We start from the raw sequence: 27,636 nt of genomic DNA on the forward strand, positions 1-27,636 counted from the left end.
CTTTAATAGCATCACGGCAGCAAGGTTAAGACATCCGGTTTTCGTATTATGCCTTCAAAATAAATGTCCGCGGTGAAGACGCTATGTGTCTGATACAAAATCAATATTATTTGCAGATTTGCATAGTGTTCAAATTATATCAAAACAATGTATAACAACATGGGGCGAACATTTTTACCAAAGATAATTACTACATTATATACGACAAATAATATTATAAAGTGGAGTACATGGAGAAATGGTTGGAGATTAAGTAAATGAATGTAAAGAACATACAGTAGTAATAGCCTACCGGTAAAACAAATAATATAGGCCTAAAATGACCATTTTAAAAAATGTAACATTATTTTGATTGTATGATTATTGATCATTTATTGCTGCTATTGTTCAAGGTTGCAATTTAGAAATCTAATGTTTAAGGTCTTAGTTTATGTTTGTTGTGTTGCACAAACAAATTGCACATCACAGAAAACAGCAATGGCATAAATACTTTTTAAGGCTACTATTATATTATAAATAGTTCGGTGAGAACTTGGTTGATTAACAATATTGGTTTGTTAAACTGTTTGTTTTGTTATATAAATAATTGTGGGACACAAAAAAGGAAGTGTAGAACACCATTGCCCAAAATGCATTGCTCCAATAACTTTCAAAAGATTGTTCTGAAGCCAAAAAACGTATTTTCCTATGAATGAAGTCCACAAATCTTTTTATGTTTTCCTATTAATTTAGTTGCAAAAAAATGTGTGTATTTTCACACAAATTAAGCCACACAAAAACACATGAAATGTGCTGAAATACTTTTTTTTCTACATATTTGCAGGAATTGAGTGTGAGATTATGTTGAACATATATATAGCATTCTGTTGGTGGCAAGAATGTTGTATAATAATTTAAATAGAAAAACTGGAAGTGTTCAATCAAGTGTTTTCATATCAGTTCATACAGTGCCTTAAGAAAGTATTCAGGCCCCTTGACTTTTTATACATTTTGTTACGTTACAGCCTTATTCTAAAAACTATTAAATCATTTTTTCCCCCTCATCAATCTACACACAATACCCCATAATGATAAAGCAAAAACAGGTTTTTAGAAAGGTTTGGCACACCTGTATTTGGGGAGTTTCTCCCATTCTTCTCTGCCATTCCTCTCAATCTCTGTCAGGTTGGACGGGGAGCGTCACTGCACAGCTATTTTCAGGTCTCTCCAGAGATGTTCGATCGGGTTCAAGGTCAGGCTCTGGCTGGGCCACTCAAGGGCATTGAGAGACTTGTCCCGAAGCCATTCCTGCGTTGTCTTGGCTGTGTGCTTAGGGTCCTGTTGGAAGGGGAACCTTCACCCCAGTCTGAGGTCCTGAGTACTCTGGAGCAGGTTTTCATTAAAGAGCTCTCTGTACTTTGCTTTGTTCATCTTTGCCTCAATCCTGACTAGTCTCCCAGTCCCTGCAGCTGAAAAACTTCTCCACAGCATGATGCTGCCACCACAATGCTTCACTGTAAGGATGGTGCCATGTTTCTTCCAGACATGACTCTTGGCTTTCAGGCCAAAGAGCTCATTCTTGGCTACATCAGACCAGAAAATCTTGTTTCTCATATGGTCTGAGAGTCTTTAGGTGCCACACTGTGACGAGATAGCCGAGGCCTACGCTACTGCTGAAATGTGCTGAATTAATTAAGGAACATGATAACGCTCTGAATTTATGAATGGCCTGTTTTGCAATTCACAACAATGTCATTGGCGATCAAAGTTAGGACTAATCTATTATTACTTAATATCAGTGTCACTTTCCGTGAAATCTTGACATGATGGTGCAGCCTCAATGTGGCCCAGCGACAATCTTATTTTGGGAGAACCGTGACATATTTCCAGGGGATCTCTGGATAAATGGGAATTATTCCTGGTATTGAAACTTGGTACATTTTTGGGTAAATCTTCCAAAATGTACCATATAGTGTCCAGGCACCCCATTTTAAGCTGTTTGGCCACGGTAAAAGGCCAGCAACACACCGTACTATTCAGAGCCCCATGAAATGACACCACATTTTTTTCCCCTCACCTTTATTTAACCAGGTAGGCCACTTGAGAACAAGTTCTCATTTACAACCGCGACCTGGCTAAGATTAAGCAGTGTGACACAAAGAACACAGAGTTACACATGGGATCAATAAACACACAGTAAATAACACAATAGAAAAATCCATATACAGTGTGTGCAAATCTAGTAAGATTAGGGAGGTTAGGCAATAAATAGGGCATAGTCGCAAAATAATTACAATTTAGCAATAAAATTAAACACTGGATTGATAGATGTGCAGAAGAAGAATGTGCAAGTAGAGATACTGATGTGCAAAGGAGGAAAAAAAAGAACAATATGGGCATGAGGGAATGGGGTGGGCTATTTACAGATGGGCTATGTACAGGTGTAATGATCGGTAAGCTACACTGACAGCTGATGCTTGAAGTTAGTGAGGGAGATATAAGACTCCAGCTTCAGTGATTTTTGCAATTCGTTCCAGTCATTGGCAGCAGAGAACTGGAAGAAAAGGTGGCCAAACGAGGAGTTGGCTTTGGGGGTGACCAGTGAAATATACCTGCTGGAGTGTGTGCTACGGGTGGGTGCTGCTATGGTGACCAGTGAGCTGAGATAAGGCGGGGCTTTACCTAGCGAATACTTATAGATGACCTGGAGCCAGTGGGTTTGGCGACAAATATGAAGCGAGGGCCAGCCAACGAGAACATACAGGTCGCAGTGGGGGGTAGTATATGGGGCTTTGGTGACAAATGGATGACACTGTGATAAGACTACATCCAATTTGCTGAGTAGAGTGTTGGAGGCTGTTTTGTAAATGGCATCGCCGAAGTCGAGGATCGGTAGGATAGTCAGTTTTACGAGGGTATGTTTGGAAGCATGAGTGAAGGATGCTTTGCTGCGAAATATCAAGCCAATACTAGATTTCATTTTGGATTGGAGATGCTTATTGTGAGTCTGGAAGGAGAGTTTACAGTCTAACCAGACACCTAGGTATTTGTAGTTGTCCACATATTCTAAGTCAGAACCATCCAGAGCAGTAATGCTAGTTGGGCGGGCGGGTGCAGGCAGCGATCGGTTGAAAAGTATGCCTTTAGTTTTACTAGCATTTAAGAGCAGTTGGAGGCCACGGAATAAGTGTTGTATGGCATTGAAGCTCGTCTGGAGGTTTGTTACAAAGTGTCCAAAGAAGGGCCAGAAGTATACAGAATGGTGTCGTCTACGTAGAGAGAATCACCAGCAGCAAGAGCAAGATCATTGATGTATACAGAGAAAAGAGTCGGCCCGAGAATTGAACCCTGCGGCACACCCATAGAGACTGCCAGAGGTCTGGACAACAGTCCCTCCGATTTGACACACCGGACTCTATCTGAGATGTAGTTGGTGAACCAGGCGAGGCAGTCATTTGAATAACCAAGGCAGTTGAGTCTGCCGATAAGAATGCGATGATTGACAGAGTCGAAAGCCTTGGCCAGGTCGATGAATACGGCTGCACGGTATTGTCTTTTATTGATGGCGGTTATGATATTGTTTAGGACCTTGAGCGTGGGCTGAGGTGCACCCATGACCAGCTCGGAAACCAGATTGCATAGCGGAGAATGTACGGTGGGATTCGAAATGGCCGGTGATCTGTTTGTTAACTTGGCTTTTGAAGACTTTAGAAAGACAGGGTAGGATAGATATAGGTTTTTAACAGTTTAGGTCTAGAGTGTCTCCCCCTTTGAAGAGGGGGATGACCGCGGCAGGTTTCCAATCGTTTGAACAGGCTCGTAATAGGGCTTGCAACAATTGTGGCGGATAATTTTAGAAAGAGAGGGTCTAGAATGTTCAATTGAACATAAACGTTGCTATACTGAACAACCAGTTGGAGGGATTTGGTTGTGGGCAGATCACTTTTGTCAAGTCAGTGGTCACCGCCTTTCAAAGTGTGTTGCATTCTGGGGATAACATTTTTCCAGCTTGCCTACATGTCAACTGCTTGAACTTTACAAAAATCATGTGATCAAAGTTCATGAAGTTTTGACTGAGGTCAACTGCTAGTTTCTGTAGTTGCTTTTCACCAACATTATCCTGCTGCATTGTGGGAGGCTATTGTCAACAATCATTAGGATGTTTTAGTTTGATCCACGCGAACATGACCAAAACATGAACCAATTTGTTGTGATTCATGTGTACAGTGGATATACAGTATACCGATAAATGTGATATTTGAGACTCTCAGTAATTGATTGTACACTGTGTAGCCTACACATACACACATATTATTATATTATGATTTCAGTTTGTGAGTGTGTGATATGGGGGTTAGATATGCCTACATATTTATCTCGACATTATAAAGAAAACCTTTTATAATAAATTGGGAACATTGCCATGTTGATATGAGCCTTGCTGTTGGAAATCCACATTAGTGTCCGACTTTCAGCTGTCACAGATGCACTTCCCTCCACTTCACTCCTCGACTTTTGTCCACTGTCAGTTGCTTTGGCCTTACCACTCAAATGCGCTCATAGGTTGTGAGTTGGGGAATGCCATTAGCTTTCCAATGACCTTTAAAATACAGAATTAATTTCTTCAAGCCACACCTCGTCACACCCACCAAAAGGGAGCAAACGTACCTCAAAGTCTGTTCAAGAACGTACAACTACAGTTCATCCATGTAGTTATGGGCCTAGCTACATTTCTTATTCCCCCCTCTATACGTCCGGTTGAACATGCAACAAGGGAGAGTTTGTTGTTTTGAAAAGTTTGTGACAAAGTTTGCTGTTTTGGAAAGTTTTGAAAGTCTGGTTAATAGAAAGCTACCTTTTGAGTTTGGATCCGGCGATGCGGTTGGCATCAGTTGATGGAACCGCTACTATCTGTCCAGTGATCCTGCCGACCAATGCCGGGTATGAGGAGTTGCTTGTTGTAGCTGCTAGCTAGTTAGATGCCTATGAAGTGTGGTGGAATATTCTATTCAAGTGAGAGAGACTTTGTCATTTCTTCAAACAATCATCTTTATTCAATATCGACTAATTATTGCAATAATGAAACCATCGACCCAACAGTCTTGACATTTGGGCCGAGAGCCTTACTGATAATGATAAAACAGAGACCTTATATAGGACTTAAAAATGCTAAGTCAGACTGGTTTCAACTCCCATAAGCCACCGTGGTTGTCTACACAGGATGGTGATTCACTCCCAACCCGGCTTAGTTTCCCAGATGCCAGGTAGGTGAGACAATGAGGCATTGTTTTAAACTCTTCCAGGCTATCTCTATCTCGGGTCACACACCACATCTTGTCTACAGAATGCCAGCTTTTAGGTTTTTATCACCAAGCCATTGTCAGCTCAAGCTATCTCTAGCAGACTAACTGCAAGAAGCTAGAGTGGAAACCATCTCTTTACAGCAATACCGAATTAAACAGAACATAAATGTTCTATTTGTTAAGTATTAATTGCTAACTATTAATACCAAACTAAGCAGGTAAATAGGTCATTTTCCTATCACACAAGCTAGCTGAGTTTTCTTGAGGGCTTGAAAGCAGCCCGCGACAGGGTTAGCCATTGTGTCGAGGACCGCGGATTGTCCCAGGCTTGTGGCTGTCCAGATCTCTGCTGTTTGTTGTTGTTTCCAGGCTTCCGTGTGACATGTCATGTCTTGAACTGTGAGAAGTAACAGTGTAACCTACGTTGATACCATGACAAAGACCACAGGACTGGAAAACCCACCACAAGACCAGATGACAGGCCCAGGCAGATAGTGGTCAAGTTCCTGAGGTTCAAGGACTAGGTAGCTGTTCTGGAAAGAGCCAAGAACTTGAGAGGAATGTACGTCTTCCTGAACAAGGACTATCCTGAAGCTGTGCGCCAGAAGAGGAAATAACGTATCCCAGCCATGAAAGCTGGCAGAGTGTGTGGGGACATTGCTTACATCTGTTATGACAGGCTCATTGTCCACCCTCCCTCCCAAAAACCTGGAAGTGATAAGAGAGCCAAGCCTATGGGTTCGTAGCCTCAACACCGCAGCACACACACCAACTGATTAATGGACTCCAGAATGCATATGTTTTATCTAGCTTTGTTTGCTCTTTTCCATATGATGTCTATCTTTGATAAGCTACCCAGGAAAGAGCTGAAAATAGCCCATATTAATATACAGTTGAAGTCAGAAGTTTATATACACCTTGGCCAAATACATTTAAACTCAGTTTCACAATTCCTGACATTTAATCCTAGTAAAAATTCCCTGTCTTAGGTCAGTTACGATCACCACTTGATTTTAAGAATGTGAAATGTCAGAATAATAGTAGAGAGAATGATCTATTTCAGCTTTTATTTCTTTCATCACATTCCCAGTGGGTCAGACGTTTACATACACTCAGTTAGTGTTTGGTAGCATTGCTTTTAAATTGGTTAATTGTTTAACTTCCACAAGCTTCCCACAAGAAGTTGGGTGAATTTTGGCCCATTCCTCCTGACAGAACTGGTGTAACCGAGTCAGGTTTGTAGGCCTCCTTGCTCACACACACTTTTTCAGTTCTGCCCACACATTTTCTATAGGATTGAGATCAGGTCTTTGTGATGGCCACTCCAATACCTTGACTTTATTGTCCTTAAGCCATTTTGCCACAACTTTGGAAGTATGCTTGAGGTCATTGTCCAATTGGAAGACATTTGGAAGACATTTCCAACCAAGCCTAAACTTCCTGACTGATGTCATGAGATGTTGCTTCAATATATCCACATAATTTTCCATCCTCATGATGCCTTGTTTTGTGAAGTGCACCAGTCCCTCCTGCAGCAAAGCACCCCCACAACATGACGCAGTCACCCCCGTGCTCCACGGTTGGGATGGTGTTTTTTCGGCTTGCAAGCCTCCCCTTTTTCCCTCCAAACATAACAATAACAATGGTCATTATGGGTACAGTTCTATTTTTGTTTCATCAGACCAGAGGACATTTTTCCAAAAAGTACAATCTTTGTCCCCATGTGCTGTTGCAAACTGTAGTCTGGCTTTTTTATGGTGGTTTTGGAGCAGTGGCTTCTTCCTTGCTGAGTGGTCTTTCAGGTTATGTTGATATAGGTCTCCTTTTACTGTGGATATAGATACTTTTGTACCGGTTTCCTCCAGCATCTTCACAAGGTCCTTTGCTGTTGTTCTGGGATTGATTTGCACTTTTCACACCAAAGTACATTCATCTCTAGGAGACAGAACGCACATCTCCTTCCTGAGTGGTATGATGGCTGCGTGGTCCCATGGTGTTTATACTTGCATACTATCGTTTGTACAGATGAACGTGGTACCTTCAGGCATTTGGAAATTGCTCCCAAGGATGAACCAGACTTGTGGTCTACAATTATTTTTCTGAGGTCTTGGCAGATTTCTTTTGATTTTCCCATGATGTCAAGCAAAAAGGCACTGAGTTTAAAGGTAGGCCTTGAAATACATCCACAGGTGCACTCAGATTATGTCAATGAGCCTATCAGACGCTTCTCAAGCCATGACATAATTTCCTGGAATTTTCCAAGCTGTTTAAAGGCAGTCAATTTAGTGTATGTAAACTTCTGACCCACTGCAATTGTGATACAGTGAAATAATCTGTCTGTAAACAATTGTTCGAAAAATTACTTGTCATGCACAAAGTAGATCTCAAGTAGATCTCCTAAACGACTTGCCAAAACTCTTTGTTCACAAGAAATTTGTGGAGTGGTTGAAAAACAAGTTTTAATGACGCGTGTATGTAAGTGTATGTGTATGTAAACGTGTATGTAAACGTCCGACTTCAACTGTACAATAGCGCTTCATTTCTGGTAAGTCTAAGTCAAATCGCAATTACATAAAGATATTCACGTTTGTGCTGTACTTAACTAAAGACTTGTGTTTGCATCTTTTTACAATTGAATCTGGTTTCTCTGTTGCAGTGAGCCAGCCAGGAAGCGGTCAATGTCCATTTCCCATGTCAGTCTTCCAGATCACCCCGTCTTTGTGTCCGAGTGGTGTGGATGCAGTCTTCAAGCCCACCAGTCTCTCCAGGAGGAACATATATCTGATAGTCAGCACCACAGCAGAGCACCCTGGCTTCTGTACAGGGGGGGGGGGGGGGGCAGTGTCTCCAGGTACCTATTGTGGACCAGCCTCACGCCCTTTTGGCCTGACACTTCACTGTTGTCCCAGAGTGTATCCATAACCAGTCAGGTAGTACACTGGTCTAGTATACTGCAGGCTGGAGCAGTACTCCTACCCTAATATCATGGCTTACCGATGAGGTATGGGGGGGGGGGGGTAATCACTGCACCAGGCCCATGAGTAGGTCCTGAAATTGTATAGGAGCTAAATGAAAATAAAACAAATTGCTATGAAAAGTATTTCAGATGTTTATTTGAAAAGTATTTACATCTAGGAATGTATATATTCATCCTAGCTTGGTATGGCCATCAAAATGGATAATGAATGTACATCTGTGGTGCCTGATGCACATCTATAAACCCCCCCCCCACACACACACACACACAAAAATAAAAAGTCTGAGCTGGAGATACCCATCCTGGGGAGAACGGTCAAAAGCAGTGCACTATATAGTGAATAGGGTGTCATTTGGGACTCAATGTCCTTCTGGGTGAGTAGCGACGACCAGTATATTCTGACATAATGGGTTTAGGGTTAGAATAGGCCAGATGAGGAGGAATTGTCCTCAGTACTGGAAACTTCTCTTGGTCTGAATGTCATCAAGGATTTGCTGCAGCTCCTCATCCTCAAACCGCCCCTCCACACTGCAGAGAGAACAAGCAGGTTTCAGAACAAAACAGCACAACTCCAGTCACTAAATGTAACATTTATTTAACTAGGCAAATCAGTTAAGAACAAATTCTTATTTACAATGACGGCCTACCGGGGAGCACTGGGTTAACTGCCTTGTTCAGGGGTAGAACGACAGATTTTTACCTTGTCAGCTCTGGGATTTTATCAAGCCACTTCAGTTTCTGGCCAAATGTTCTAACCACGAGGCTACCTGCCACACAGTTTGGTTATACCAAACGCTTAAGCCCGATTTCCTGGTCAAGAGCCGACTGCTACCCAATATGAGACGAGGCTTAAGAGTCTAGGTTAGAGCAGGGGTTTCTAAAGTTTCTCACTCAGGCCCTCCTTCCAGCATTGTGGAACATCCCACGCCCCCCTGCATAAGCACCACATCTATTTCTATGGGCACAAGTTCTGTTCATGACACAAACGGTTCACAACCTACTTGTTGGCAGAGAGAACAAGGTTTAAAGCTTAATTCCTGCAATTGTACACATTTTGTCATGGGGTGCAGAGAATGTTGCTGTTTTAAAGTTAATCTTTTTCAAATTCTTTACATTTTGCCCTGTCTAATGTGTGTTGATGTGATATGAGTGACAAACATGATATTTAGGCAAATAAAAATAGCTTTAAAAAGTTAACTGACATGGGATAGTTGATCTGGACATTCTTGACAAGTTATAAATGGCTCTCTAAGGTATGCAATGACTGACAAGAGGAACTGACGATGCACTACCCAACTTCATAATGGCACCTTGTGCACTTTCTAGAGTAAGTTGAAAGCTGGACTGAAAGCTGGACTGACACCCCCCCCCCCAGGCAGTTTGGGAACCACTGGTTTAGAGGGCTGAGTATGGCGATAAGTGAGAAGACAGTAACAGCAGGTGTTACCTAGGGATGAGGGCTTTGGCCTCCTCCGCTGCTTCTGGACAAAGGTTGGCCAAACTGGCTAACTCAAACTTATGCAGCTTCTTCTGCAAGAGCAAGCTGTGGGATACAGGACAATAATTTCAGTCAACATGAAAAGTTAATGAAAACATTCACCACCAAATAAATGTACATGGACTTTTATAAGGTATTGACATATGTTTTTGGTTGTGATAGTGACAACAGTTACACTGACCTGCGAACACTGGCGATAGTTTCTCTGTTTTTGAAACGGCTGAAACGTGCAGTATAATTCAGAGTTTTCATGAAGACCTCAGATAGCTCTTGTTCGTCCTCTGCACTCTCGTTCTGCTGCTTGCGATGCTCCAGAAGCATGTGTACCTCAGAGTTTAGAAGTGTCTCCGCGTTCTCGAACTCTGAAGAATGAAGGGGAGGGTGGGTTTTAATTAAGCAATAATGCCTGAGGGGGGGTGGAATATGGCCAATATACCACGGCTGAGGGCAGTAAAAATGCCCCTACGTTGATAACCAGTTTATAATAGCAATAAGGCTCCTCTGGGTTGGTGATTTATGGCCAATTACCACGGCTTAAGGGCTGTGTACAGGCACTCCGCGTTGCGTCGGGATTAAGAACAACATTTAGCTGTGGTATATTGGCCATTAATCACGAACCTCTCGAGGAGCCTTACTGCTATTGTAAAAACAGGTTACCAAGGTAATTAGAGCAGTAAAAATACCAGTGGTATTCGGTCTGATATCCCAGAATTCAGGGCTCAAACCACCAAGTTTATAATGTGGAATATAGTTAGATAGGTACCTTAAGTGAATCGTTATATTCAATCTAGTTAACAAAAAATACATTTTGATACAAACCTTTGGGGAAAAGTAGCTGAGAAGCGTCCTCCTCAATATCTCCGACAGTTGTTGTTGAACCGCCACTGGACGCCATGCTGCTTGTCACACTGAATGAATGAGCCTTCCTAGCTGCGGGTAACAGTTAGAAAAATGAATCAAAAAAAGAAACAGCTGATATCCAGTTGCTTGCTCTGAACCAAAAATGCCGTATATCGGCGCCTTATAATTGTTTGCAGAATTGTTTCGGCATAACAAAAACACTAGCACGACGAATTTCCAAATTCATCAAGGAAGGAAGTTGCGTACCAATCAGCGTCTCGTCAGAAACACAAAAAAAGTACTTCTGGGTCACGGAGTTTCAGAGATTTTAAAAATAAAAGTCCCTCAACGTAATAGTAGAAAGATGTCAAAAAACTCTATTTGTTCATGATATATAACAAATAATTGTATAAACAATGACAATGATCAATATTTGTTCATATTTAAGTGACATTTGGGTTTTAAAACATGTTCAAATGTCAAATAAATGACCCCAATGCGAATCAATGTACATATATTACATACTGGTATATAGATTAAAAACTATTCTGGGTGCCACACAAAGTATTGCAGCGAATACTCCGTAGGGAGTATTCGCTCTGGATAAGAGCGTCTGCTAAATGACTTAAAAAAAAAATGTAAATGTAGGGTCTGTAGAATGTATAGGCTATTTTATCTCACTTGGTGCTTTCAAGACAACTTGGACTCAGAAAAAAACGAGGTCAAACAATGACTTTAGATAGTCGGAGCTCTAGAAAGATGGCAGAGTTTCTGACTTGGAACAAAAACAAACACACACACACACACACACACACACAGCAGCAGCAGCAGCAACCCAGCAGGATGAATCTGACGTGCTTGCCATGAGATAGTGTGTCACGTAGTCGGAGCTCGTTTTTTCCGAGTTCCCAGTTGACGTTAAGGCGGCTACGGACACTAGACATGTTCAGGACATGTCCGATACACAAAAACACAGACACACACAACGGCAGGAAGTCAACAGGATGAATCTGACTTGCTTGTCATGAGACAGTGAGTCACGTAGAACCAGTTTCACTTTCATACACAGCTCGAGACGAGACATAACTTCATCGGGTAAGCGACAAATATTTTGCGCAATACCATTATTGCCTGTAATTTAATAGGAAAGTAGAGTAGGACAATGATGTCCTTAGTTTATACGGCCGTATAGCCTATTGACATAGGTTTGCTGTATTCTTTCTAAAACTATTAGTTTGAAACGGCCAAAAACCTAAAAGGGTTCTTCGGCTGTCCCCATATGAGAACATTTTTGGTTCCAGGTAGAACCCTTTTGGGTTATATGTAGAACCCTTTCCACAGAGGGTTCTCCATGGAACCCAAAAGAGTTCTACCTGAAACCAAAAAGGGTTCTCCTATGGGGACAGCAGGAATAACCCTCTTGGAACCATTGTTTTTTTCTAATAGTGTAGGATTGCAGAAAATTAGCTTCTGGACCAGAGTCAGGAATATAAATATATAAGTATGTGAAGGGTGTGTATGGACAGTATGTGAATAGAAAATGTGTGTACAGCAGTAGTTGTATAGGATGAGCCATAGAATACATTACAGTTGAAGTCGGAAGTGTACATACACCTTAGCCAAATACATTGAAACTCAGTTTTTCACAATTCCCAACGTTTAATCTTAGTAAATATTACCTGTTTTAGGTCAGTTAGGATCACCACTATTTTAAGAATGTGAAATGTCAGAATAATAGTAGAGAGTGATTTATTTCAGCTTTTATTTATTTCATCACATTACCAGTGGGTCAGAAGTTTACATACACTCAATTAGTATTTGGTAGCATTGCCTTTAAATTGTTTAACTTGGGTCAATAAGTTGGGTGAATTTTGGCCCATTCCTCCTGCCAGAGCTGGTGTAACTGAGTCAGGTTTGTAGGCCTCCTTACTCACACACGCTTTTTCAGTTCTGCCCACAAATGTTCTATAGGGTTGAGGTCAGGGCTTTGTGAAGGCCACTCCAATACCTTGACTTTGTTGTCCTTTGGAAGTATGTTTGGGGTCATTGTCCATTTGGAAGACCCATTTGCGACCAAGCTTTAACTTCCTGACTGATGTCTTGAGATGTTGCTTCAATATATCCACGTAATTTTCCATCCTCATGATGCCATCTATTTTGTGAAGTGCACCAGTCCCTCCTGCAGCAAAGCACCCCCACAACATGATGCTGCCTCCCCCGTGCTTCACGGTTGGGATGGTGTTCTTCGGCTTGCAAGCCTCCGCTTTTTTCCTCCAAACATAACGATGGTCATTATGGCCAAACAGATCTATTTTTATTTCATCAGACCAGAGGACATTTCTCCAAAAAGAACGATCCAAAAAGAACGATCAGACTATGGTTTGCAACTCCCCATGTGCAGTTGCAAACCATAGTCTGGCTTTTTTATGGCGGTTTTGGAGCAGTGGCTTCTTCCTTGCTGAGCGGCCTTTCAGGTTATGTTGATACAGGACTCGTTTTACTGTGGATATAGATTATTTTGTATCTGTTTCCTCCAGCATCTTCACAAGGTCCTTTGCTGTTGTTCTGGGATTGATTTGCACTTTTCACACCAAAGTACGTTCATCTCTAGGAGACAGAACACGTCTCCTTCCTGAGCGGTATGATGGCTGCGTGGTCCCATGGTGTTTATACTTGCATACTATTGTTTGTACAGATGAACGTGATACCTTCAGGTGTTTGGAAATTTCAACCAAGGATGAACCAGACTTGTGGAGGTTGTGGCTGAATTCTTTTGATTTTCCCGCATTGTCAAGCAAAGCGGAGTGAGTTTGAAGGTAGGCCTTGAAATACATCCATAGGTACACCTCTAATTGACTCAAATTATGTCAATAGCCTATCAGAAGCTTTTAAAGCCATGACATAATTTTCTGTAATTTTCCAAGCTGTTTAAAGGCACTGTCAACTTGGTGTATGTAAACTTCTGACCCACTGAAATTGTGATAGAGTGAATTATAAGTGAAATAATCTGTCTGTAAACAATTGTTGGAAAAAACTACTTGTCATGCGCAAAGTAGATGTCCTACCCGACGTTGCCAAAACTTTAGTTTGTTAACAAGAAACTTGTGGAGTGGTTGAAAAACAAACTTCCAACTTCCACTGTATATACTTACAGTGCCATTCGGAAAGTATTCAGGCCCCTTGACTTTTTCCACATTTTGTTATAGCCTTATTCTAAAATGGATTAAATAAATCAATTTCCTCAGCAATCTACACACAATACCCAAAAGCAAAAGCAAAGCAAAAACAGGTAGAGAAATTTTAGCAGAAATACCTTATTTACATATGTATTCAGACCCTTTGCTATGAGACTCGAAATTGAGCTCAGGTGCATCGATTATCATTATACAACTTCATTGGAGTTCACCTGTGGTAAATTCAATCGATTGGACATGATTTGGAAAGGCACACACCAGTCTATATAAGGTCCCACAGTTGACAATGCATGTCAGAGCAAAAACCGAACTATGAGGTCGACGGAATTGTCCGTAGAGCTCAGAGACAGGATTGTGTCGAGGCACAGATCTGGGGAAGGATACCAAAGCATTGAAGGTCCCTAAGAACACAGTGGCTCCCATCATTCTTAAATGGAAGAAGTTTGGAACCACCAAAACTCTTCCTAGAGCTGGCCGCCCCCTGCTAAACTGAGCAATCAGGGGAGAAGGGCCTTGTTCACGGAAGTGACCAAGAACCCGAAGGTCACTCTGACAGAGCTAAAGAGTTCCTCTGTGAAGACGGGAAAACCTTCCAGAAGAACAACCATCTCTGCAGCACTCCCCCAATCAGGCCTTTATGATAGAGTGGTCAGACGTAAGCCACTCCTCAGTAAAGGGCACATGATAGCCTGCTTGGAGTTTGCCAAAAGGCACCTAAAGACTCTCAGACCATGAGAAACAAGAGTCTCTGGTCTGATGAAACCAAGATCGAACTCTTTGGCCTGAATGCCAAGCGCCACGTTTGGAGGAAACCTGGCACCATCCCTACGGTGAAGCATAGTGAGACAAGTCTCTGAATGTCCTTGAGTGGCAGAGCCAGAGCCCGGACTTGAACCCGATCATCCGTGGCTCGGGTGGCTGAGGTACCTGATAATCTTCTCAGCCTTCCTGTGACATCGGGTGCTGTAGATGTCATCAGCAAACTTGATGATTGATTTGGAGACGTGCGTGGTCACGCAGTCATGGGTGAACAGGGAGTACAGGAGGGGGCTGAGCATCCACCCCTGTGGGGCCCCCTGTTGAGGATCAGCATGGCAGAGGTGTTGTTGCCTACCTTCACCACCTGGGGTCGAACTGTCAGGAAGTCTAGGACACCGTTGGACAGGGAGGGGTTCAGACCCAGGGTCATGAGCTTAGTGATGAGCTTGAAGACTGAGCTGTAGTCAATGAACAGCATTCTTACATAGATATTCCTCTTGTCCAGGTGGGATAGGGCCGTGTGCAGTGCAATGGTGATTGCATCATCTGTAGATCTGTTGGGGCGGTATGCAAATTGTAGTGGGTCTAGGGTGTCGGGTAAGGTGGAGGTGATCCTTAACCATTCTCTTAAAGCACTTCATAATGACAGAAGTGAGTTCTAAGGAGCAATAGTAATTTAGTTCAGTTACCTTCGCTTTCTTGGGTACAGGCATAATGGTGGACATCTTGAAGCAAGCTGGGACAACATACTGGGATAAGGAGAGATTTAATATGTCCGTAAACACTCCAGCCAGCTGGTCTGCACATGCTATGATTATGCGGCACACAGTCCTTGTGAGCGGTGGGGGCTCACATCGGCGGCTCGGTGTTGTTTTCGTTGAAGTGGGCGATGAAAATGTTTAACTTGTCCGAGAGTGAAGCGTCACTGTCCCCGACTTGGCTGGCTTTCCCTAACACATGCGTCTCTTGTCCGAGCCGTTGAATTGCGACTCCACTTTTTCCATGTACTGACGTTTTTCCTCATTGATTGCCTTACGGAGGTCATAGCCTGTTTGTTTGTACATGTCTATGTCCCCAGTCACCTTTCCGTGGTTAAATACGGAGGTTTGTGCTTTCAGTTTTGCACGAATGCTGCCATTTTCCCATGATTTTTGGTTAGGATAAGTTCTAATCGTCACAGTAGGAACAGAACATTTCCCTGTTTGAGTGATCAAAATAGTCTTGAAGCTTCCTGCTTAAGTCTCTGCCTTTATGCGGGGAGGAGCAGCATGGAGGTGTGATCTGATTTGCCAAAGGGAGGGCCTTGTAGCCGCCCCGGAAGGGAAAGTAACAATGGTCAAGCATGTTCTCCCCGCGTGTAGCATAGAAGATTTTCCTCAGATTTTCTTTATTAACGTCCCCAGCTACAATAAATGTGGCCTCGTATATGCTGTTTCTAGTTTGCACAAAGTCCAGTGTGGTTCCTTGAGAGCCATCACAATGTCGGGCTTGGGGGGGAATATACACGACAAAAACCGAAGACAATTCTCTCGGGAGGTAATGCAGTGGGCATTTGATGTAAGATCTTGAGTGGATGGCTGAGCTGAGCTAGTCTGGAGAAAGAGAGAGTTGAGCTGACCAACAGCTCACACGGTTGTGTGTGTGGCAGCCAGCCTAATGCCGACATTCACATCATGTCGGGAACTCTTAAATGCGATCCACCTACTAGGAAACATGGGTATGATCTCTGGACCCTGATCTTTCCCACATGCTGAACTCAAGACTTCATACATCACTGAAAATTGCAACAAACATGGCAATTTACTACGAACAGTAAACCATGCCACACACAGCAGGTCCAGATTTAGGAATATGACATAGGAATGGTTTACATGCCACAGTATCTTACCTCCTCCTTTTTGTATTGAATTTACAGAATACTAACTTCTTGAAACTCACAGAACCATGAGTCCCAGAAAGACAAACAAAAATGTCTCTCACACTGACAGCTCAGCCTTAAAGAGCCCACCAAAACAAAGGCATATCAACAAAGGTTCCACCCTCAATCCCTCTAATGGCTCAGGGGACTCAGGAACCAGCAGAGCGACGGCCAGCCAGACCAGAGAAGCAGTAGCAAACACAGACATACGTTATGCCAAGAAGAACATCCCTACTGTCAGATATCATCCTGACATCGCACAGAAGAGACCTGAGGCCCATCAGCATAGTCATAGCCCTGACAAGCGCAGTCAGGTCAGGGGTAAGCCTGTGGTCTCTCCCCCCAGGACCAATCAGGATCAAATAAAATCTAGTAAAATCAGCAGAGCCACGGCTAGCCAGGCCAGGGGAGCAGGAGAAAAGACCACAGACACACGTTACGCCAAAAGGAACATCCCTACTGTCAGATATCATCCTGACATCGCAGAGAAGACAGCTGAGGCCCATCAGCATAGTCAAGGCCCTGACAAGAGCAGCCAGGTCAGGGGTAAGCCTGTGGTCTCTCCCCCCAGGACCAACCAAATTGGGGGGAGCTCCATGGTCTCTCCCCTCAGGCCCAAAGCACTGCCCCTGGGGTTATGTCAAAAAGTAGAGGTGGAGGCGGTGGAGCTCCAGACCCGGGGCCAGAGAGAGAACCCCAGCTGGTTCTCCTGGCGTCAGAACCGAATCACAGCCTCGGTCGCTCACCGACTCGCCCATAGCCGCTTCGTTACTGGCCAGAGCACGACCCCGCCGGCTTCCTACCTGGCCGCCATCACAGGCCGCGGCACCAACGTCAAGACCCGCGCCATGACCTGGGGCATTGAGCGAGAAGCCGAGGCCATGCGGAGGTACCATCTATGCATTTACTTTAATTGTTCTGCGATTGTTTTTAAATGTTGTATTGAATGTTGTATTCTGTGTCTGTAATAAAGTACAATCTCATCTCATTTTATCTCAGATATCAGAGCCTGAAGAGCAAGGCCCTGGGCCGGGCGGTGAGGGTGCAGGAGTGTGGCTTGTTCATCGACCCCCAGCGCCCCTGGCTAGCAGGCAGTCCTGATGGCATCGTAGAGGACCAAAGGACTGGCCAATGGCTGCTCTGCCTAGAGGTCAAGTGTCCCTACAAGCACCGTCAGAACACTGTAGCCCAGGCCTGTAGAGAGGACCCAGCCTTCTGCCTGACAATACAGGACCAGGGGGAGGAGGGGGGACAGGTTAGTTAAGACATGTTGTTTGTTGTATCATTGTACCCCCTGACTTGGGCTATACCAAGCTTTATTTTTTTATTTTTCAAGCATACTATCATCATAAAGGCATTTTAATTATATGAAGAGTGCTTTGCCTTGGTCCCCCTTGTTTTTGATGACCAGTTAACCCCTTAACCAAAGAGCACCTTCAATCTGTAAAGATCTACCTACTAGTGTATTCTAGCAGCACTTCCCTATTCTTCTTTTCTCTACAGGTGAGGTACCATCTGAAGCCAGACCACAGCTATTTCACCCAGATCCAGTGCCAGCTGGCGGTGACAGGGTTAACCCAGGCTGACCTAGTGGTGTTCACCCTGAAGGAAACAGCCATCGTCCCTGTGACCTTTGACCCTGTGTTCTGGGACGAAACCCTGGCCAAGCTGGAGATGTTCTACACCGATGCTGTCCTGCCCTACATCAGAGATGTACTAGATATGAGGCCGGAGGAGTAGCTAGCATGCCTGGACACTGTGGTAGAACCATGTGGCTAGCTTGTTTAGGATGAGACACGCTTGTTCAGGATCTCAGATATGGAAGTCCCGAGACAAACTGTAGTTGTGTCTGTGGTAAAGGACTGGTCTGGGTTGTGTCTGTGGTAAAGGATTGGTCTGGTGTGTGTCTGTGGTAAAGGACTGGTCTGGGTTGTGTCTGTGGTAAAGGACTGGTCTGGGGTGTGTCTGTGGTAAAAGGCTATGGCGACTGCAGGTTTAGAGATTTTAACCTATTACTTTACTGTCAAATATTTGAATGTAAATAAACCATGCCTGCCTTACGACATCTCAGATACCTGGAGCTGATTTCATGTGAGCAGAGATCAACCTATTACTGAACAAAAATATAAACACAACATGCAACAATTTAAAATATTTTACTGATTTCAAAGAAGGAAATCTGTCAATTTAAATAAATTATTAGGGCCAAATCTATGGATTTAACATGACTGGGCAGGGGCACTGCTATGGGTGGGCATAGACCCACCCACTTGGGAGTCAGGTCTACCCACTGGGCTGGCGTGGTTACACGTGGTCTGCAGTTTTGAGGCCAGTTGGACATACTGCCAAATTATCGAAAATGACTTTGGAGGCAGCTTATGGTAAATAAATGAACATTAATTTCTCTGGCAACAGCTCTGGTGGACATTCCTGCAGCCAGCATGCCAACTGCACGCTTCCTCAAAACTTGAGACATCTATGACATTGTGTTGTGTGACAAACCTCACATTTTAGTGGTCTTTTATTGTCCCCAGCACCTAGTGCACCTGTGTAATGATAATGCTGTTTAATCAGTTTCTTGATATGCCACACCTTTCAGGTGGACAGATTATCTTGGCAAAGGAGAAATGCTCACCAACAGGGATATGAACAAATGAGAGAAATAAGATTTTTGTGCATATGGAAAGTTTCTGGGATATTTTATTGAATCTCATGAAAACACTACATGTTGCATTTATATTTTTGTTCAGTATATATAGTGTGGCAGCTGACGGGAAGTTGTGCTGGAGATCAGTTGTTTAAATAGGCACAAAGAATACTTGCTTCATAATGGTGATGCTTTTTAAATTTATTTAACCTTTATTCAACTAGACAAGTCAGTTAAGAACAAATTCTCATTTACAATAACAGCCTACCCCGAACGACGCTGGGCCAACCCTATAAAACTCCCAATCACAGCTGGATGTGATGCAGCCTAAATTCAAACCAGGGACTGCAGTGATGCCTCTTGCACTGATATGCAGTGCCTTAGACTGCTGCGCCACTCGGGAGCCGTGCTCCATTAAAACCAGACCTGGTCTGGTGACTGATGTGTACGATACACTAAATAATATGTAATCAGTACAGAACACCATGAGACTAATGAGTTAGTCCTTTACCTTTATTACTGCATGTGTCACATATAAGATATAATAAACAACTCTAAAAAGCAGACTATTTACATCTTACTAAAGGTTTACCATCTGATATACACCGAGTGTACAAAACATTATGAACACCTGCTTTTTCCATGACAGACTGACCAGGTGAAAGCTATGATTCCTTATGGATGTCAACTCCACTTCAATCAGTGTAGATGAAGGGGAGGAGACAGGTTAAAGAAGGATTTTGAAAGCCTTGAGACAATTCAAACATGGATTGTGTATTTGTGTCATTCAGAGGGTGAATGGGCAAGGCAAAAGATTGAAGTGCCTTTGAACAGGGTATGGTCGTAGGTGCAATGCGCACCGGTTTGTGTCAAGAACTGCAAGCTGCTGAGTATCAGTCTGTATCAAGAATGGCCCACTACCCAAAGGACATCCAGCCAACTTCACACAACTGTGGGAAACATTGGAGTCAACGTGGGCCAGCGCTGTGGAATGCTTTCAACACCTTGTAGAGTCCATGTCCTGACTCGACTGTTGAGGGCAAAAGGGTGAGAGGGTGCAACTCAGTATTAGGAAGGTGTTCCTAATGCTTTGCACACTCAGTGTACATATATAGCATGTTTGGAAGAGAGGCAAGCATCCACTGGCAATGTATATACAGAGTCAGAAAGTTGAAGGCGTGACAATCTTATACATCAAATGGCAACAACTGTGGAAATAACTGAAAATCCATATTTGGAGAAAGTAGTCCCCAGAAACCTGTCCATGGGTCTCAAATGGCACCATATTCCCTACATAGTATTGTACTAAGTATGGACATTGTACTGTTCTGGGGAGAGTGATAGGATCTTACAATGCCTGGATAGGTATTAAGTATCAGCTAGCCACATCATGTCATAACAATCTGGTGCCCGATGGCACAGTTGATGTGGCACGCAACCATTGGTTGATGAATGTAACATCTGAGCAGGGGAACACAACCATAGACTCATGGCTTGGTTGCTGATGGCAGTGTCCAGGGTCATGTTCATTAGGCACAAAATGGAAGAAAAAGGACCGAAACAGGGAGGACTACCTGGACTTGTCCAATAACAGAAGTTAATTTACTTTTTCTGTGTCTTACTGAACACAACCCTGGTGGCGTTTTTTGCAGAGCGACAAAATGGACCAGCATAGAACTTGATGCTCACTAGTGGTCAACGTCCCAAATGGCAACCTATTCCCTACATCAAAAGTAGTTCACTATATACGATACCCAAGTCAGTTGTGCACAACTTAATGCACTCAAGCGAAATGTGTCTTCAGCATTTAACCCAACCCCTCTGAATCAGAGAGTTGCGGGGGGCTGCCTTAATCGACATCAACAGCGCCCGGGGAGCAGTTGTTGTTTGGGGTTGCTACATAGCTCAAGGGCAGAACAGCAGATTTTTCCACCTTTGGGATTCAAACCTTTCGGTTACTGGCACAAAGCTCTTAACCACTAGGCTACCTACTGCCAATTGGGACGCAACCAATGAACCAGCTGGTGCTATCTAGTCTAGTCGCTAAAGCGTTTGCGGGGGGCAATCCGCGCCCGGTTGGAGCGTCTGATGTTTGTCTTGGTATCTCGGCAGGGCTGGCAGATGAAGACTTCAGGAACATGGGTGCGGCGGATCTTAGCGCAGGACAGGTGCACCCAGGTGCCACACTCACTACACTCTATCATGGGCCGACCCGCAAATGGCTTCAGGCAGAAACAGGTGATCAGGTCCCACGAGTCGTCCTCATCTGAGAAAAGAGAGAAATAGGAGACGTTATATTAAACACAGTCTCTGTTTTAAACTATCAATGATGGTTGTAGATAGTGATGAGGTAATGAGTGAGTGTGTCCAAAACTGCCCCCTGTTCCCTATTACTTTTGACCAGAGCCCTACTAGGGTCCTGGTCAAAAGTAGTTCACTATATAAGGAAAATGGGCCCTGATTAAAATGTATACAAGAGGAGAGCGTGCCATTTGGGATAGTTCTTTAGTCTCAGGTGGGGTTCCTCTACTCACCCTCCATCTTGCGGTTGTCTGCAGATGTGTCCTCTCCATCGCTCCCTCCCTGGTCCGTCTGGTAGTTGCTCCCTCCATGGTCCCGGTCCTGGTCGGGGCTGCTTCCCTCCTCTGTGTGGTAGCCTGTCTCTTGGTCTTCAGCTAGCTGACCTCTGAACCTCCTGTCCATCACCATCCTTAGGATATCTGACCTCTGACCCCTGTCTATGCCTCCTTCACTCCCAGACCCCTCCCAGCTCTCCCGTGACCCCTTCTCTTCCTTTCTTCTCTTTTTTTCTCTGTCTCCCAGCCTGTGAGAACTACTCCTCTCCGTCTCACAGCTTGTCATTGTCATGTCAACTGGCTGCTCTGTCACTTCCTGTTCCAGTTCTTCACTTCCTTTCTTCTGAGGGAAAGCGTCGCTCGTCTTCCCAGCCGACCCATTGGGGTCTGGTGTGTCTGTCTGACCGTTGTTGGTCTTGTTCCTGTGGTCAGACAGAGAGCTGCTGTGGGTGGCTTCAGGGAAGAGTTGAGTCAGGAAAGATTGGGGAAGTTTACAGTCATGGTCACGTTCGGAAACCATCAGAGGATGTGTTTTGTTGTCAGTAGGACAGCTGTTGTGGTTGGTCCATCCAGACTGGGGCAGGTGCTGCTCATGGATCTCTGGCGTTTTGCTGACCGTTGATCTAGTGGCAGCCTGTTCCGTATTGGGAGACTTGGCACTTTCTCCTCTAGGCTTTTTCTCCCCCTGACCAGGCCCGACCGGCTTCTTGTCTGAGCTCCTCTTCACCTCCTTCCCTTCCTCCTTCTGGCCCCGAGCAGAGGAGCCACAGTCTGAGGTAGGAGAGGACTGGTAGGCCCATGGACTGGTACTCTGGCTGGTGCTGCAGGGGTTGCTGTCCCTGGGCTTGCTCTCACTACACCACCACTCCTACAGGGGGATACATCACCATGGAAACACAACAGCAGAACTAGAGACATCATTCAACAGAAATATACTGAACAAAAATATAAAAACGGAACATGCAACAATTTAAACGATTTTACGGAATTACAGTTCATATAAGGAAATCAGTCAATTGAAATAAATTCATTAGGCTCTAATCTATGGATTTCACATGACTGGGCATTGGTCACAGATACCTTAAAAAAAAGGTAAGGGTGTGGATCAGAAATCCAGTCAGTATCTGGTGATCACCCTTTGCCTCATGCAGCGCAACACATCTCCTTCACATAATTGATCAGGCTGTTGATTGTGGCCCATGGAATGTTGTCCCACTCTTTTTCAATGTCTGTGCAAAGTTGCTGGATATTGGTGGGAACTGGAACACTGTCATACACGTCGACCCAGATCATCCAAAACGTGATCAATGGGTGAGAATGCTAGCCATGGAAGAACTGGGATATTTTCAGCTTCCAGTAATTGTGTACAAATCCCTGCGACATGGGGCTGTGCATTATCATGCTGAAACAGGAGCTGATGGCGCCTGTTGGACTTACTGCCAAATTCCCTAAAACAACGTTGGAGGCGGCTTATGGTAGAGAAATGAACATCGAATTCTCTGGTAACAGCTCTGGTGGACATTCCTGCAGTCAGCAATTCTCTGGTAACAGCTCTGGTGGACATTCCTGCAGTCAGCATGCCAATTGCATGCTCCCTCAACTTGAGATGTGTGGCATTGTGTTGTATGACAAAACTGCTAATTTTAGAGTGGCCTTTCAATGTCTCCAGCACAAAGTGCACCTGTGTAATGATCATGCTGTTTAATCATCTTCTTGATATGCCACACCTGTCAGGTGGATTGGAATATCTTGGCAAAGGAGACATGCTCACGAACAGGGATATAAACAAATTTGCGTACAACATTTTGGGGATCTTTTATTTCAGCTATGAAACATGGCACCAACACTTTACATGTTTATACATGTTTATATATTGTTTTCAATGTAGAAACAATAAGACATCAATTAATTACAGGAGCAATTAGGTGTTAATAAGCTATATCTCAGTCTTACTTGAACAGGAGAAAACTGTTTTATCAACCTACCTCTGTTTGATAGGGGATGTATCCAGCATAGGCCAACACAAAGGTGCAAAACTGGTTGAAGTCTTCCACAGTGCGTTTTCTCTTTCTCTGCGGAAAAAAACAAACCTTGTTATTATAGACCATTAATAACCACATAACATGTGCCGAGTCCCTCCAATCCATGCAACTGACCCGTAGCGCCAGGTAGGCAGAGTGTGCACATTTGAGATCATTCCATTGAAAGCAAACTGTCTACTTGGGGCACCCAGCGAGCTGAAACAAACGCACCTAAGTGCAATAGTAAACTGCCGTGAGCCAAAGTGCAGGAGGCGGTCACACCGACCAACCAACCAGTTGTAGGCTAGCCTACCTCTTGTTTGGTCGACAACATCAAGACAGTGAAGTAACAGACAAACCCGCTGTGTGAAAGCAGGCATCATAGTAATGATACAACGATTGCCAACTGATTTAGAACATCAGGGCCCACGCCTTTTGAAATGTAAACGTTAATTACCTGGCTAGATGGTGGGCTCTTAGCTTGATCGGTTAAATAATTACTGTTTGTGGTATAGTTTACGCTAATTTATGCAAATGTTTATAGCTAATCAAGATTTTGTTACATTAAATGAGGATAGCCTGAACATTATAAAGTTGGTTTGGCGTGTCTAGCTTGAAAGGTTCAAGAGTTGCCGTTGGTGAGTTATTTTATGCTAATTTAGACATTTATGTAGCTATAGTTGATAAAGATTTAAGAATTTTAAATTAGGATAGCCTGACCATTTTAAAGTTGGTCTTATAGCTTAATTGGCAAAGGAGCAGGACCATTTTGAATAGCTACCTCTGTATTCCTATGGTTCTCATTCAAACCCATGTTAATTTATGCAAATCTTAAAATGGTTATAGGTGAAAAAGTATCAATATGAAACTAAAAATGTTTACAGTAAAAATGTAATGAAAACAAGAAAGGATATTTATTGCTGATTGTCGCCAGTACTCACATGAGGAACGCAACGGTATGGAGCATCAGTCTAGGAAAAAGTCATACTTTGTTTCAATCTGCACAATTTGTAGAGTTGTTTGGCAAAAATAGGTCCATTAAAAACCTTGAAATCTGCTCTTTCCGACAGGGTATAGCAATCAAAATGACTGACCTGCATGGACCTCTGTAGACTGAAATGGAAGTGCTATTTCATAAGCCCCGGCCCCTTCTTTTCCAATGCGCTGGTGCACTTGTCATCAGCCTCTTCATAATCAATTGATAACATTGTCACTCAGACTATTGGTAATTTAATATTTATTATTATAATATTTAAAATTAGTTTCAATATAGTTCAGGTGTAGTTTGGACAGGGTAGATGGGCAGTCAGCTGTTAGTCAGAAAATACACTATAATCTTATTGTAGTATTTACAGTCTATGCACTTTTGGATCAATCAATACATTTGTCTAATTACAATTTACATTTGGTGTCCTGAGGTTTCTTATGACCCATTTTAACAAAATAAATGCATTCATTTAGCAATGTATTGTTTATTATGGAATATTTACACAATTGAAATAACAACTGACTCGAGACCATTCTAGTAGTTATGGATTTCCAGAGCACTGACTTAATATTTTTTATTTATTTTACTAGGCAAGTCAGTTAAGAACAAAACCTTATTTTCAAAGACGGCCTAGGGTTAACTGCCTTTGTTCGGGGGCAGAACGACAGTTCTTTTTTCTTTTTTTACCTCGTCAACTTGGGGATTCGATCTCGCAACCTTTCGGTTTACCACCAGGCTACCTTCCGCCCCTTAGCAGTTTAAGCGCTAGAGCGAGTGGAATAATAATAACAATATGATTATATAAGACAGCTGGAGTTATGCTTTGAAACAACCCACAACTTTAGGCTAAGATTGTCAAAATAAACTTTCAAAGGGCCTGGCACCGGAAGGACAAAACGGACAGCCCTTCAAAAACGTGAAGCCAAATAGCCTACAACGCATGAAAAATGTAGCCTAGCCCAAGAAAGTCTCGCGAATATTGCATAGACCTGTGTTGATATACATAGGCTACTGCAACACTGTCGCAACTTGCGACTCGATTGATTATGTATAACTTAATAGCAACATTGTATAGAGTGTGTTACGCCGGGGCTAATGGGGGAGGGGAGGAAACGAGGGCTGAAACAGACTGTAGGTGCACCTAGAACAGAAACACTGACAACGAAGCCGGTCTCGATAGTTCCTCGGCGCGCCAAAGGGAGACTAGTCGTCATTTCAACAAGACAACTGTTCGTGTATAGGCTGGCTAGCCGTATTGTCATTATCATCCCATCCGGGATTTGACAGTCAGGAGGGGGACAACTTCATGTCTCTCTCTACACCGGGGTCGCCTGCATAGGAAGTGATCGACGCATAACGACACAAACACTGTTCCCAAAATCAATCAAATAATCCTCTACTCTCCTTAAGTAATTGTATCTAAAGATGGCGACGAAGATGTAATTTCATCATAACATGATTGCTGGGCGGTCACCAGAGAAACATGACAGTGGGTTAGACTGTTGAAGTAAGCTTGTAACATGTAACCTTCGCTTCTCCAAATAGTTTCTCTAAATTAGAGAGCTTGGTCAGATGGCATCCTAGTCTACTCAAGGACACATTTATTAATTTAAAGTTGCGATTGCAAATCAATGAGCGGAGTGCCAAATATTTCAGCGACACAATAGAATTCCTCCTGACAAGGCTTCTGTAGTCTAGCCTAGGCTAAACACACTCGATGCTGCGCAGGAAAAAAATAAGTTGTGTCAACGTTTTCTGGACACCCAATAAACTAGGTCACGTTTCACACGAAATACAAATGAAAGAGCATCCATCATTGTCGATGCTTTTTTCACTGACCATCATTTAAAGGTGTTTGATTCATTAGGCTACGCGGAAAGAACGTTGTCGTATCCAAGTCGCGCGCCCTGGACACGCCACAACAAGCTTGCAACCTACACGGAAACTTGTTTGTTCTTACCACTTTGGAAAACATTTACCAACCATGTAGGCTAATAAACCATACATACCTGGGTTAACATTGTTCTATGTCTCTAAATCAAATGCAAACAAAATGCTGAGGGTGAGGTCTTGTCCTCCTTGCTCTGCTGTAGCCTTGTCCTGATGATCTTCAATCGACGAAATTGGGTATTTTAGGAAAACAAATCTCGATGTTTTACTTACAGCAACACGTTCGTTACAACAGACAACATTCAGCTACTAGACATTCTAGCATTGTCAGCAACGATGTTGTTTGATTCACAAAATGTTTAATGATAAACCATGGAACAGCTGTCCTAGAATAAGAGCGAAAATTTTGCTGTTCTTTGGTAGTCTCTCTACAAACAATTGTCTTTGTCGCTGCCGCGCAAGCTGTCCTATGATATAAAAAGCAACGAAAAGTACACTGACTCCTGACGGTGGGAGATCCGCGAAACGATCACATTATATTAGTGACATCAGTCCACGGAGCAGGACAGGACCGCTTTAACTCAAAAGAGGAGGGAAACTCCCGTTTCGTAGATGGTTGAACGAATACTATCTAAAATAACTATTGGAGTATAAGAAATATGCGTTATAAATTGTAGCACAATATTATATAACACATTTGCATGACGCAACTAAAAACAAAACTTACTACATATAGCGTATCATTTGTGTAACACCCCTTTCCAGTCAGATAGTTGAGTCCGTCCGTCATCTAGTAAGACGCTGAACAGGAGGATATATTATCATATCTCCCGCGAAAAGTCGGCAACTGTTCATGGAGCACAGGTGCCCTCATTCAATTTGAACTGATTTGAAGTTGCATGTTTTTAACTTTGAGAAAGTCACTATGTGAGCCATGTAAAATGGTTAGCCTTCTGCGCAAGTATTTACAAATATTTCAAAATTACAACATGGTGTTTGGCTAGACAAGCCAACTCTGGCACAAAAACATTCCATAGTCTACCAGT

At 43.3% G+C, this 27,636-nt stretch overlaps 3 protein-coding genes across 6 annotated transcripts; 1 reads left to right on the forward strand and 2 right to left on the reverse strand.

Annotated features, from left to right (window-relative positions):
- Positions 1 to 8,378: 8,378 nt before the first annotated feature.
- Positions 8,379 to 10,892, reverse strand: LOC135552823 (DNA-directed RNA polymerase II subunit RPB4). Its single transcript, XM_064984698.1, has 4 exons — positions 10,577 to 10,892; positions 9,939 to 10,119; positions 9,707 to 9,802; positions 8,379 to 8,787 (listed from the first exon to the last, which is right to left on the reverse strand). The coding sequence occupies exons 1-4, from the start codon at positions 10,650 to 10,652 to the stop codon at positions 8,709 to 8,711; spliced, it is 432 nt and encodes a 143-aa protein (XP_064840770.1). The 5' UTR covers positions 10,653 to 10,892; the 3' UTR covers positions 8,379 to 8,708.
- A 526-nt stretch (positions 10,893 to 11,418) lies between these two features.
- Positions 11,419 to 19,190, forward strand: LOC135552825 (uncharacterized). 4 transcript variants are annotated; one of them, XM_064984700.1, is made up of 5 exons: positions 11,419 to 11,692; positions 13,293 to 13,413; positions 16,466 to 17,357; positions 17,468 to 17,723; positions 17,972 to 19,190. In XM_064984700.1, exons 3-5 carry the CDS (start codon positions 16,495 to 16,497, stop codon positions 18,206 to 18,208), a joined length of 1,356 nt encoding a protein of 451 aa, XP_064840772.1. In that variant the 5' UTR covers positions 11,419 to 11,692; positions 13,293 to 13,413; positions 16,466 to 16,494; the 3' UTR covers positions 18,209 to 19,190. The 4 variants fall into 4 exon arrangements, with proteins under 4 accessions (XP_064840772.1, XP_064840771.1, XP_064840773.1 ...); XM_064984701.1 differs by having other exon boundaries at positions 11,421 to 11,692; positions 17,040 to 17,357; XM_064984699.1 differs by lacking the exon at positions 13,293 to 13,413 and having other exon boundaries at positions 11,420 to 11,692.
- A 424-nt stretch (positions 19,191 to 19,614) lies between these two features.
- Positions 19,615 to 27,137, reverse strand: LOC135552826 (PHD finger protein 13-like). Its single transcript, XM_064984704.1, has 4 exons — positions 26,710 to 27,137; positions 23,677 to 23,763; positions 21,650 to 22,559; positions 19,615 to 21,381 (listed from the first exon to the last, which is right to left on the reverse strand). Exons 1-4 carry the CDS (start codon positions 26,719 to 26,721, stop codon positions 21,152 to 21,154), a joined length of 1,239 nt encoding a protein of 412 aa, XP_064840776.1. The 5' UTR covers positions 26,722 to 27,137; the 3' UTR covers positions 19,615 to 21,151.
- Positions 27,138 to 27,636: the final 499 nt, after the last annotated feature.

This window comes from Oncorhynchus masou, chromosome 13, assembly GCF_036934945.1.
Source record: "Oncorhynchus masou masou isolate Uvic2021 chromosome 13, UVic_Omas_1.1, whole genome shotgun sequence".
Lineage (NCBI taxonomy): Eukaryota > Metazoa > Chordata > Actinopteri > Salmoniformes > Salmonidae > Oncorhynchus > Oncorhynchus masou.